This window comes from Vitis riparia, chromosome 10 (genome assembly GCF_004353265.1).
Source record: "Vitis riparia cultivar Riparia Gloire de Montpellier isolate 1030 chromosome 10, EGFV_Vit.rip_1.0, whole genome shotgun sequence".
NCBI classification, from domain to species: domain Eukaryota; kingdom Viridiplantae; phylum Streptophyta; class Magnoliopsida; order Vitales; family Vitaceae; genus Vitis; species Vitis riparia.
Genome location: NC_048440.1, coordinates 10856887 through 10870072, shown reverse-complemented (window position 1 = coordinate 10870072; position 13186 = coordinate 10856887). Strand labels below are relative to the sequence as shown.

At 34.0% G+C, this 13186-nt stretch overlaps 1 protein-coding gene across 1 annotated transcript; it reads left to right on the top strand.

The window, feature by feature from the left end:
* Nucleotides 1-958: 958 nt before the first annotated feature.
* Nucleotides 959-11662, top strand: LOC117924351 (receptor kinase-like protein Xa21). Its single transcript, XM_034842963.1, has 3 exons — nucleotides 959-3554; nucleotides 9407-10861; nucleotides 10992-11662. Exons 1-3 carry the CDS (start codon nucleotides 3404-3406, stop codon nucleotides 11327-11329), a joined length of 1944 nt encoding a protein of 647 aa, XP_034698854.1. The 5' UTR covers nucleotides 959-3403; the 3' UTR covers nucleotides 11330-11662.
* The last annotated feature ends 1524 nt before the right edge of the window (nucleotides 11663-13186 follow it).

Sequence of the window (13186 nt, the reverse complement as noted above, 5' to 3'; positions counted from 1 at the left end):
AAGGATGTGTCTAGTATTTTAAAGACACATCTCTTCTAATAAGTCACCTTCAAATCTATAAATAGCCCCCCATGACACTCTTTCTCATTTCTTGTCATTCAAGTCCTCCTTAACTTCAAGTTTGGTCATTTTTCTTTTTTACCAAATATTTGATATACAAAAGAGTACAAATCACTAAGTGATTTGTTGTTTCTTGTGATTTAAAGTGCTACTATTACAAGAAACTAATTGTTGCATTTTAGAAGACAATTGTCAATAAACCGTAAACACTTGAGCGGGACAAATTCGTCTTAAAGACATAAAATCAAACTTTAGCCTTGATGAACCTTATTTGTGAGTTCCAACTTTTTACATTTATTATATACACTTGTTATCAATTTGGATAACATTGTAAACATTGCCCGGAAAAGTCTTTTGACATTGGTGGGCTGAGCTATTACTGTTGAGGGAGCAGAAAATTTTAAGAGAGTAGTATTGTAAGGCTGACAATAATTATATTCTATTTTGGGGAACTCATTACTCATTACGGGCAATCATTGAATCCCCCCTTGGGGATACTTTCTTTCAACTGAACATGGACCAAAAAAATTTAAAAGCGCGTGTAATGACAAGCAATGCGAGGCACCTTCATGATCAGCTAAGCTAGAAACTTTCGGGAAATCCAAACCAGTCATAGATAAACAGGAAAGTGGACACCAGAATGGGAGATAAGGCACAACATGCAAGTGAACCCCCATCAAATGGAGGGCTTCAATTTTCTGATAAGCAACTTGGTGGCAGAAAATCCCAGGGGTGGCATTCTGGTTCATGCTCCAGGGTCTTGGAAAACTTTCATGATCATCAGTTTCATGCAGAGTTTCCTAGCTATGTCTTCCCAAGCCATACCTCTTGTTGTACTTCCCAAGGGTATCTTAGCAACATGGAAGAAAGAATTTCTGATTAGGCAAGTTGAGGATACTCTACTGTATGGCTTCTACTTTGTGAAAGCAGATAGGCGGCCTCAACAACTAAAGGTGTTGAAACAATGGGTGGTAGAGAAGAGCATCCTGTTTTTAAGAGTATAAGCAGTTCTCCTGAATTGTTTGTGGTGATGGAGCTTCCATTTAGCGCATGTCACATGTCTCCGTGTTCCAGAGAGAGCAATGTGAACTCGGGATTGTATTTTAGCATCTTCTGACATCTAAACTACTAAGCGAGCAAGGAGCAAAATGCCTTATTCCAGTTGGTCTTGGCGATGACGATCAGTGCATGAAGATGATTTGCTGCTTGGAGAGAATTAGTGTGGCCTGAGTTAAATCTATTAGTCCGAGATGAAGATGATATAAGTCCTGTGTCCATTCTTCGAATAACTGTTATCTTTGAATATAGAAGTCAATTTTACAGTTCAGCAAGAGCTGCATACACTGGAGCCTGATCGTTCCTGCATACGTCTGGAGTTGGACACATCAAGCACTGGTATAACATATGAAGCTGTAGATCTTGTGGGTGTTTATGCTGAGAATTATGATGAAACTGTTGAGGAATCAGGAAAGTTGTTGGGTCAACCCAGTAAAGTGAATCTAGTAGAGTTGGGTCCTAGACGAGAACTCTCATGACTGATCTTCTTCGCAGTACATCTAAGTTCAAAAACTTCACAAGATCATTGCAAATACATATGGTTGAATGGAGTCTGACATTACAGAAGTTTCAGCACAAGAACTTGAAATGTGTGAACGAAGACATTCACAATGGCAATGTCGATCAAAAGGGATCCTTGGCTTTCCTCAATTATCTGGCACAGCTGATGTTTAAATCCACAAACAAGTGCATGTCTCCTAATTTCAGTTTAATTGGTGTTTAAATGACATCGGGTGCTCTAGTCATGGATTCCTTCCTCGGTAATTTGCAAGAGGCTATCTTTACCATGGACCTAAAAAAAAATCACACAGATGGAGGCGTTGTTTTGCTCAACAATGGTGAGGTTTCCCTTCTTACTTGTACCCAGGACTCTTGGCAGGAGAATTGTTCAATGGCATGGGTTCTGCTTTCTGCAATCAGACAGTCCCTCCTGTTGCACCAAGGATTTCTCCCCACTGTTGTGTTACCTCATCTCATCCACAGGTGGGCCCACTTGGGACTGTCACCCATGCAGTTTCTGGACTAAGTCCTTTGCCAAGCCCCATTCAACTTACTGCCACAACCTTACCTATTACTGGAATCCAATATTTAGATGTTAGGAATTTGGAGGTATTAAGAGCAAAAACTGTAAATGGGAGGTTGGAGAGAACAAAAAATGTTTCACTTGTGAAATCTGATCCGGTGCATGCAAAAGTAAAAGGGGATTCATTGGTGAATGGTTCAGATATTCAGCAATCCATGCTTTCAACTGCTTCACACGCAGGAACATCCAGATCGGGAGAAAATCAAACACAGGTGGGTGAATCCACAAATAGAACATTGGATGAAAGCACGACGAATATTCCTTAGAGAGCATCAACTGAATCTGAGTCGAGAATTACCGCAAAGCGATCAATGCTACTCAGATGCTTGGATCTATAATCAAGTCTCTCTGTCCAGTCCGTGTTAAAGCTACTGATATAGCCAATGCAGTTCTTTGTGGGTCTGACTGTGATGCTGAGTGGAGTGAGTGCATCAAGAGCCTCCAGAGATGGTCCAAATACAGGCAAATGATGGAACTACACTGTATGGAGCTTTGTATAAACTCGATCAAACAAGGTTCGGACCTCCACCATGCAAAACCTTGATCGCTGACTATGGTGGTCCAAGCGCGCAGCTTGTTTGTGATTTTTGGGATGAATACAGTTGACATGAGAGTCCAAAATTTACGTAGCTGAGACACCCTAGTATGGAGGTTAGATAACAGAAGGTTACACTTCTGCATGGCTGCATGGCCAAATTCTTAGAGATTCTTCAAGACAACAAGGCTCCAGAACAGGCTGCATTTTCAGTCTCTCAAAAGAATGCATGGTCTCTGCAGTGTGTGCTACATTGAAGTGTAGGAGCTCCGGTTTGGTTTGCTGATTGGAATGCACAATCTAATGTCCATGTTCTTGAATTTCTGCCACCATTGGAGAAATGTTTTGCTGATGGCGACATTAGTGGTGATGATAACTTGAAACAGAAGTGGGCTCTTGTTTCTCGCAGTGAGGGTGATCCATTTATGGTGATCCTTCTGTTCTTCTCCGAGCTTTCCATGAACTGATGGTCTTCTTCATGGAGAGCAGAAGTAGTAGAAAGTTCTGGAAGTAAAAATCAAATTGTATAAGGCTAAGGCTTTATCATCCAAGCTTTTGATAAACTGGTCTGAAGATGCGTGCAAAAGGATTTCCTCTTGTTGGAAGCATTATGCCATGCTGCTGCACTTGGAGGATAAAAACTTTTCTCAGCAATACAGACTTGTTGGATGACGGATAGCAGACTTGTGGAGCTCACACTCTTCCCTGAAGCTGCAATCAACAACACCTTGGCATCCCTAGGACCCACTCTTGCATGGTTTGCATGGCCACCTTTGGTGTGCCATTTTCAAGCTCACGTGTACCTTTGCCAATTGTGCGGATTCTTGGTTTATAACTGTACCTTCTTACATATGTTAAAACTGATTATACACCCTATATTCAATAAATTTATCTCCATAACTATTTCTTTTAAAATTCCTGATTTTAATAAATTGTTTGTTGCCTAATTTCCTTTTGGCATGCATTCTTTTATTTTTCTTGATTTTTTTTTTATTTTCTCGATTTTTAATAAACATGAATAAATTATGTTATTCTAGAATAATGGAATTTTCCCCAAATTCCTATGCTCCTTAATTCTCCATGAATGTCAAGGAAATGGAATTTATAAAATTAATTTATACAAAAATAAATCGGTATTGGTGGAGCCCAACATATCTTATTTTTTTTATTGAATATCAATTGATTTTGCTTCGTTCTATGACATGCATAAGATATTTTACGCTTGCTGTTTTGCACTAACATAATTTCTTTTGAAGCACCTAATTAAGAAGCACTCAGTTAGCTGCTCAGGTACGCCCTCTATCCTCATATATTTGATTATACATCCATCCATATCTTGATCATTGTACATTATATTTATTGTTCGGTATCCATAGATTAACTAATCAATTGTTATAGTTAGCTTAACTAATTAGTAGAGACTTAATTTTACGGTTTAGAGGGGCATTACGACTTGTCATCATACTTTCTCAATAGGTAACCTAATCTCCAAACCCAAATTCTGTTTTTTAGATACCGCTTTTCCTTTTTATGAGTCATATTTAGGGTCTTCAAAAATAAAACAAAAATAAGTAGTGAGTCCAAATATTTTCTAAAAATCAAATTTTCACAATAAAAATTGAGAGTTTCGTTATTGAGTAGCAACATGTGAAAAATGCAGGTCCGATAATCAATAAGATAATTATCTTTAGAAAATAAAGAGATAATATCAAAATAAAAATTGCAATGAGAAGATTTGAAGATCAAAGAAAATTTAGAGAGTTCTTGAAGTAATTTCTTGAATACTTAAAGAAAAAATTAGGTACTAAATTATTAGAACGGTGTGTCTTAGAGGGCATATTAAAAATTATTTCTTCGGGGAACATTTGGGTGTACAATTGTCATTATATATGTTGTAATTATGAACTTGGCTAACAACAATTCATTAACTTAGGTCCAATTGGGAACCTAAATCCAATCTTTCAAATCATGTAACTCATGTTACCACAATTATGATTCCTTACCCCAACCTATAATATATTCTTATTAATAGTTTATATTGATTTTATGGTATTTTAATTTAATAAATTTCAAAATTTTCAATTTTATTATTATATTATTATTATTATTTATTTTTAAGTTCTTTTAAGAATAATTATGTATGGAGAGGAGGCAAAAGAATTATTACCAAAGGTAGACAACTCTACATGCGAGGGGAGTTAAGTCTGCTATGGAATGAGGACTAAGGCACCGTGATTGGCGGCACTCGTCACTGCACGACGCTAGCTCTTTTGCCCTCCATTTGGAAAACTGCACCGTAGCTCCCCCTTCATGACTGGCTTAACCCACTTTTCCAAAAGAGGCTGACAGTGTTCTTTTCATTTTAGGGACCACATGCAACACCGGGGTTCTTCATTCTTCCTACATTTCTCCAATTCCGCCATGACACATGCAAATGCTGTTGAATTGTTTTGAGTATGTCCAATGAGAGACAGTTGCATCAGCTCTGGTCATAGTCCATGCATTCGATGATGTGTAGGAAGTGTCAAATTTTGTGTTTGGTCAATGGTCATGCAGAAAATGGCTCTTTGGAATTGTTATTTGTATGGGAGTTAGAAAAGTCTTGCTTCTTTGTTGCCCACCAATTACTCTCCTTGTTGCCCACCAATCCCTCTCTTTTCCTTAACCCTTGCTTTTATAAACCTCATCCTCTCCTTCACAACTACCTTTTCATTTTGCTTTCTCAAGAAAAAATGCTTCTTTTTACACCTTATGTTTTAGTGTTTTTTTGGGTGCATTGCTTCACACCCATGGTGTTGTCCTTCAATTTAGTTGATGAGTTTGCCCTTATTGCCTTGAAAGCCCATATCACATATGATTCTCAAGGCATTTTGGCAACAAATTGGTCTACAAAAAGCTCCCATTGCAGTTGGTATGGTATTTCTTGCAATGCTCCTCAACAAAGAGTTTCAGCAATCAATCTCTCTAACATGGGTCTTGAAGGAACTATTGCGCCACAAGTCGGCAACCTCTCATTTCTTGTTTCGTTTGATCTTAGTAATAACTACTTTCATGGCTCTCTTCCTCGGGATATTGGTAAGATTCTCATAAATTTTGTCTACTTTATGAGTCAATGCTCATGTTTTTTGTTTCAATATTTAACATCAATAAAGACAATTCATTTTTGGTTCCTAAAAATTTAAGAGAAAATGCAAAGGTAAAAAATAAATAAAGAGGAAAAGTAAAAGAAAACAACAAGTGAAAGAAAATAAAAAATAATTTTAAAGCCAATAAATTATTTTTATATCTTGTTTTAAACTCATTTTACTTATTTTAATTTTTTTATATAAAGATTAAATAATTTTAAAATACAGAAGTTTTAACTGATTTTAATTAGAAATGATTTTCTTCTCCAATCTTGGGGCATGTTTGGGATTATGATGATTTTTATCTTTCAAAGGTGTTGAAAGTAAAACAATTAAGGTGTGATAAAAGATAATTGAGGAATTGATAAATTGTAGTTTTAAAAATAATAATTAAATATTTGGTAACTAGATTGTTAAATTATTGTGATTATGTATAATATCTAAAAGACTGATAAAATTTTAATTTGTTCTCTTTATTTTGATATAAAATTTATTTTAATTAAATAAATTATTATACAATTTTATTTTTTTTCATTTCTTAAAAATTATTATTTTCTTTCTATTTTGAATGAATTCAAGTAAACATAATCATAGTAGTTGTAATAATTTTTATTTTAAATTTTAGAATGGGTATTACCAAACACAAATCAGAACATTTTTCATTTGATAGATAATTTTAATTCTAGAAAATTTTGATCCAAAAAAATTAAATTATTGAAAAAAAACTTAATTTAAGGAAGTATATTGTACATTAAAGTGTAATCAAATATGTAATACATATCAAATAATTTCATATATATAAAACTTAATTTAATTTAATTTAATATATTTAAAGCTATAATATAATATTTATTTATGACAAAGTAGATATTTTTGTTGTTAATATTCCTAATAAAAAATAAAAATAAAATATCAATTAGTTAATTATATTCTATACTCAACATTTGTGTTAAGTGTATAGTCAATTTCACAAATTATTTGATAATATATTATAGAGTAAGAAACATTATTGTACACAATTCAAACCATCATATAGATTAGAAATTGTAGTCAATCAAACCAAAATGTGCAACCTAAATGCTTGGCAGCCATCAATATGTGATTCATGATTAGTTTTCCTCCATATTAATGTGACTTAAGACAAGTTTTCCTCAATATTAGTGTCTCTTTTAAATATTATCAAGATGTTTGATTCCAAGAAAATATTAAGAAAAAAATATTAAAGTATTTTTTTATATTTGATTTTACTATGAAAAATATAAAAATAAAAATAAAATATAATTAAAATCAATTAAAACTTATTATTTTTAAATTATTTAATCTTTATATAGAAAAGTTAAAATAAGTGAAATGTGTTTGAAATAGCATGTAAACAATCTATTGACTTTAAATCTATTTTCTATTTTTCTTTACTTTTTTTTTTTTTTCATTTCTCCTCTCTATTTTCTTTCCCTCATATTTTCTTAAAATCAAGTAAAACTTTAACTATGTTTATTCCCAAAAAATATGAGGGAAAGAAAATAAAGATGAAACTTAGAAAAAAAATGGAAAAAAATAAAAATAGATTTAAAGTTAATAATTGATTTATATGTTATTCAAATTCATTTACTTATTTTAATTCTTCTATATAAAGATTTAAAAATTTAAAAATGTATAAATTTTTAATTAATTTTAATTATATTTCATTTTCGTTCTTATTTTCTTTAGTAAAATCTATCATGAGGAAATAATTTTCTTTAGTAAAATCTATCATAAGAAAACAATTCTCTTTTAATATTTTTTTTCTTTCTTTCTTTTATTCTCCTCCAGAACCACATATGTTCACGCCAATAATAATTTAAATCATTTTTTTTTTTAAATTTTATGTTAGGTAAGTGCAAGGAGCTTCAACAGTTGAATTTATTCAATAATAAACTAGTTGGAAGTATTCCAGAAGCCATTTGTAATTTATCAAAACTTGAAGAGCTATATCTTGGCAATAATCAGTTGATTGGTGAAATTTCAAAGAAGATGAGTAATCTTCTTAATCTGAAGATATTGTCATTCCCAATGAACAACTTAACAGGTTCCATACCAACCACCATTTTCAACATATCTTCCTTGCTCAACATTAGTCTCTCCTATAATAGCCTCTCTGGGAGTCTTCCCATGGATATATGCTACGCCAGTCTAAAGCTCAAGGAGCTTAATCTTTCATCAAATCATTTGAGTGGAAAGGTCCCCACCGGTTTAGGCCAATGTATAAAGCTTCAAGGAATTTCCTTATCATATAATGATTTCACGGGAAGCATACCAAGTGGAATTGGTAATTTGGTAGAGCTTCAGAGCTTATCTCTCCAGAATAACAGCTTGACAGGTACACTTTTTCTTTCCTCTCTTTTCCTTCTTTTTATTCACTCACTTTCCCTCAAGCTTTCAAAGATATAAACAAAGCATAAGTATTTTTCCAATGCACTCATTTTAATTGTGTTGCAGGAGAAATACCTCAATCACTATTCAACATCTCTTCGTTAAGGTTTTTGAATTTGGAAATAAATAACCTAGAAGGTGAAATCTCTAGTTTTTCTCATTGTCGAGAGCTTCGAGTGCTAAAATTATCAATCAATCAGTTCACTGGAGGCATTCCACAAGCCCTAGGGAGTTTGTCCAATCTTGAAGAATTATATCTTGGTTATAACAAATTGATAGGTGGAATTCCTAGAGAGATTGGGAATCTTTCAAATTTAAATATTTTGCACTTAGCATCTAGTGGAATCAATGGCCCTATTCCTGCCGAAATTTTCAATATCTCTTCTTTACACAGGATTGATTTCACTAATAATAGCCTTTCAGGGGGTCTTCCAATGGATAATTGTAAACATCTTCCTAATCTCCAAGGGCTCTATCTTTCTCAGAATCATCTCAGTGGTCAACTTCCTACAACTCTATTTTTATGTGGAGAGCTCCTGTTACTGTCATTATCAATCAATAAATTCACAGGAAGCACCAATAGCCTCATAGGTTCCATTCCAACTTCATTTGGTAATTTGAAGGCCTTAAAATTCCTTCAGTTGGGGTCCAACAATCTTACAGGGACGATACCAGAAGATATTTTTAACATCTCTAAACTACAGACCCTTGCGTTGGCGCAAAATCACCTTTCAAGCGGTCTTCCATCAAGTATTGGCACTTGGCTCCCAGATCTTGAAGGGCTTTTTATAGGAGGCAATGAATTCAGTGGAACAATTCCAGTGTCTATTTCAAATATGTCAAAACTTATCCGGCTACACATATCGGACAACTATTTCACTGGTAATGTGCCAAAAGATCTCAGTAACCTAAGGAAGCTTGAAGTTCTCAACCTTGCAGGCAATCAATTGACTGATGAACACTTAACCTCTGAGGTTGGTTTTCTTACTTCTTTGACAAATTGCAAATTTTTGAGAACATTGTGGATAGATTATAATCCTTTAAGAGGCACTCTTCCAAATTCACTAGGGAATCTTTCCGTTGCTCTTGAAAGTTTTACAGCATCAGCCTGCCATTTCAGAGGAACCATTCCCACAGGAATTGGTAATTTGACCAATTTGATATGGCTGGACCTGGGAGCTAATGACTTAACAGGGTCGATTCCAACTACATTGGGACAGCTACAGAAGCTCCAACGATTGTACATTGCTGGAAATAGAATACAAGGATCCATTCCAAATGATCTTTGCCATTTGAAGAACTTGGGATACTTGCATTTGAGTTCTAACAAATTGTCTGGATCAATCCCAAGTTGTTTTGGAGATCTTCCTGCGCTACGAGAACTCTCTCTTGACTCCAATGTGTTAGCTTTCAACATTCCTATGTCCTTTTGGAGCCTTAGAGATTTGTTGGTTCTTAGCTTGTCTTCAAATTTCTTGACTGGTAATCTACCTCCCGAAGTTGGAAACATGAAGTCCATTACAACATTGGACCTGTCAAAGAACCTTATTTCAGGTTACATTCCAAGAAGGATGGGAGAACTACAAAATTTGGTTAATCTTTCCTTGTCCCAAAACAAACTACAAGGTTCAATACCTGTAGAATTTGGTGATTTGCTAAGCTTGGAATCCATGGATCTATCCCAGAACAATTTATCTGGAACCATTCCCAAGTCATTGGAGGCCCTTATTTATCTCAAGCATCTAAATGTTTCTTTCAACAAACTACAAGGAGAAATTCCGAATGGAGGACCTTTCGTAAATTTCACTGCTGAATCGTTCATCTTCAATGAAGCCTTATGTGGAGCACCTCATTTTCAAGTCATAGCATGTGATAAAAACAACCGCACTCAATCATGGAAGACAAAGTCATTCATCTTGAAATATATTCTACTACCAGTCGGATCAACAGTAACTTTAGTGGCTTTCATTGTTCTGTGGATACGTAGACGAGATAACACGGAAATACCAGCTCCAATTGATTCATTGCTTCCTGGAGCACATGAAAAAATTTCACAGCAGCAACTTCTTTATGCAACAAACGACTTTGGTGAAGACAATTTGATTGGGAAAGGAAGCCTAGGCATGGTATACAAAGGGGTATTATCTAATGGCTTAACTGTTGCTATAAAGGTTTTCAATTTAGAATTCCAAGGAGCCTTGAGGAGTTTCGAATCAGAATGTGAAGTGATGCAAGGGATCTGCCACCGAAATCTTATCAGGATAATTACCTGTTGCTCAAACCTTGATTTCAAAGCATTGGTGCTCGAATATATGCCTAAAGGAAGTCTTGATAAGTGGTTGTATTCTCATAACTATTTTTTGGATCTCTTCCAAAGATTAAATATTATGATAGATGTAGCATCGGCATTGGAGTATCTTCATCATGATTGTTCGAGCCTTGTGGTGCATTGCGACTTGAAGCCCAGTAATGTTTTGCTAGATAACAACATGGTTGCTCATGTGGCTGATTTTGGGATTGCAAGACTCTTAACTGAAACAGAGTCTATGCAGCAAACAAAGACCTTGGGCACAATAAGCTATATGGCACCAGGTAAAGTTCCTCACTACTTATATGCCTATTTACTACAAAAAACAAAAAAAACAAAAAATTAGTATCTACCTTATTTTATTATATTTTTTTTGTTGAATTTATGACCAAAACTAACATCACACGCAAGCAGAGTATGGCTCAGATGGGATAGTATCCACAAAGGGCGATGTTTATAGCTATGGGATCTTGCTTATGGAAGTATTTGCAAGGAAGAAGCCTATGGATGAAATGTTCATTGGGGATGTAACCTTGAAGACTTGGGTGGAGTCATTATCCAGTTCAGTGATAGAGGTTGTTGATGCCAATCTATTGAGAAGAGAGGATGAAGACCTTGCCACAAAGCTGAGCTATTTATCCTCACTTATGGCTTTAGCTTTGGCATGTATAGCTGATTCACCTGAGGAGAGGATCAACATGAAAGATGTGGTAGTTGAACTCAAGAAGATCAAAATCAAACTGTTGATGTAAGGATTACTTCAAAAGATGGGATGGAATTTAAGAACATCAAAGTGTTACACAATACTTCATGTCAATAGTTCAAAGGAAGTCGGAAGTCGGAAGTCGGAGCTAGTTAAGAGTACACAAAACAACACCCTTGGCACTATTAGGTATATGTATGTCATGGGTATATATGTTTGATTTTCTTTGGTATTTTCCATAAGACAACCAATTATGAGAAAATAATTTTCCATACTGTTTTTTTTTTCTTTCCTTAATACTTCCCGAGACCCAAACATAAACTAAAGGAATCATGGTAATAGATTATCTCAACACAACTACCAGTTGATCAAATGACCATGAAAATCAAGGTATTATTCTTAAGTATATCTTCAATAGAAACATAGTTTCCAAATATATGCAGTTTTAATGAGCTATATGTGTTAAAGCTTGTTGTGTCCTCAAGTAATTTAGCATCTGGATTTCTTTTTCTTGCCTTGATAGTCTATAGTACAATTTTAGTTGACATACATTTAATTTGTAAGTGGGATTAATTTTCTCTAAATATAAAATGAAAACATAATTGTTTGTTAACTTGAGTAAATTCTTCACAATTTCATTAAATTTTTAGAAACAATTGAGACATTGAAAAAAGAAAAGAAAAACTAAAATCCAACCATTCAAACAAATTCATATTCAAAATAGTCCTCTAAGTTGTTAATGATTCTACTACTTGAAAAACGTACTACCCAAATAAAAATATGAATAGTAATTACAAATTATGTACAAACCCAGACTAAACTTGTAGATAGAATTGTATGCTATGGAGATGAATTTGGAGCAAGAAAACTGGATTATGAAAAATGATTTTTATTATTACTCAAATTTCAGATGAGCAAATCAAATCCTTGAAAATATGGCTGCAATCATATTTTTAATCCTTCCACAATTTAAAAAATGGATGAAAAAAAGGGAAAATAAGATACAATCAGCAAAAAATTTCTTTTGTAAAATTTTACATTTTATTATATCGAGAGTTGGATTTTAGGGATATATTGAAAAATATTAAAAAAAATTATTGATTTTCATAGGTATATCGATAGTTGAGGTCATTAGTGGCTTTAACGTACAAGTGAGACCTTAAGATGGTTATATATTCCCTATGGTTGAGTTACTATTGATTAAGATAAGTGACAATAGGTATTTTCAAGACATACACCATGATATCTCATAGGTTTGAGATAATGTGTTCCCTTAGGTTATCATTTGTGATCATGAAATCTATGTCATAATAATTCCTTTGGTGGAATTTGACATAAGCTCTTATGAGCTAGAGTGTCTCAGTTGATTACATAATAAGAGGATTTAAGACTCAAGGATAGTAGAGTAATCTTAAGAGGATGATGACTATACCTCACTATATTACAAACACCAGTTCATGAAGAGCTTACATACAATGCTTACTAAGTCACAAACTCGAAAGATTGATTAAATTGGATTTAATCAATTTTTTCTCTATCTAATATCATAGGGTGCAAGAATATTCTAGTTAACTCTCTAAAATGTTGAGTTAACTTCAAAATTGGATTCTAAGGGAGCTAGTATTTCCTTAGGGTCCTAGTGGTGCTTATTTGAGTTCACACTCCTTGGTAACATATTATTTTCAGTGATTTATGAGTTTTTATTCATATATGTTTGGTAAATATGCAAGGTTGCGAAAGAGTTTATGAATGATTTTTTGGATTGGCTAGTAAATTAATGGATAATAGGACAACTAACTAATTAAGACCAAGTGGATTAGATTAAGTGATCCAAGCTTAAGATGGGCTTAATTCACCTATAAGAAGTTTATATAAACCCTCAGGCATTTAGGGTTGGATACTCTTA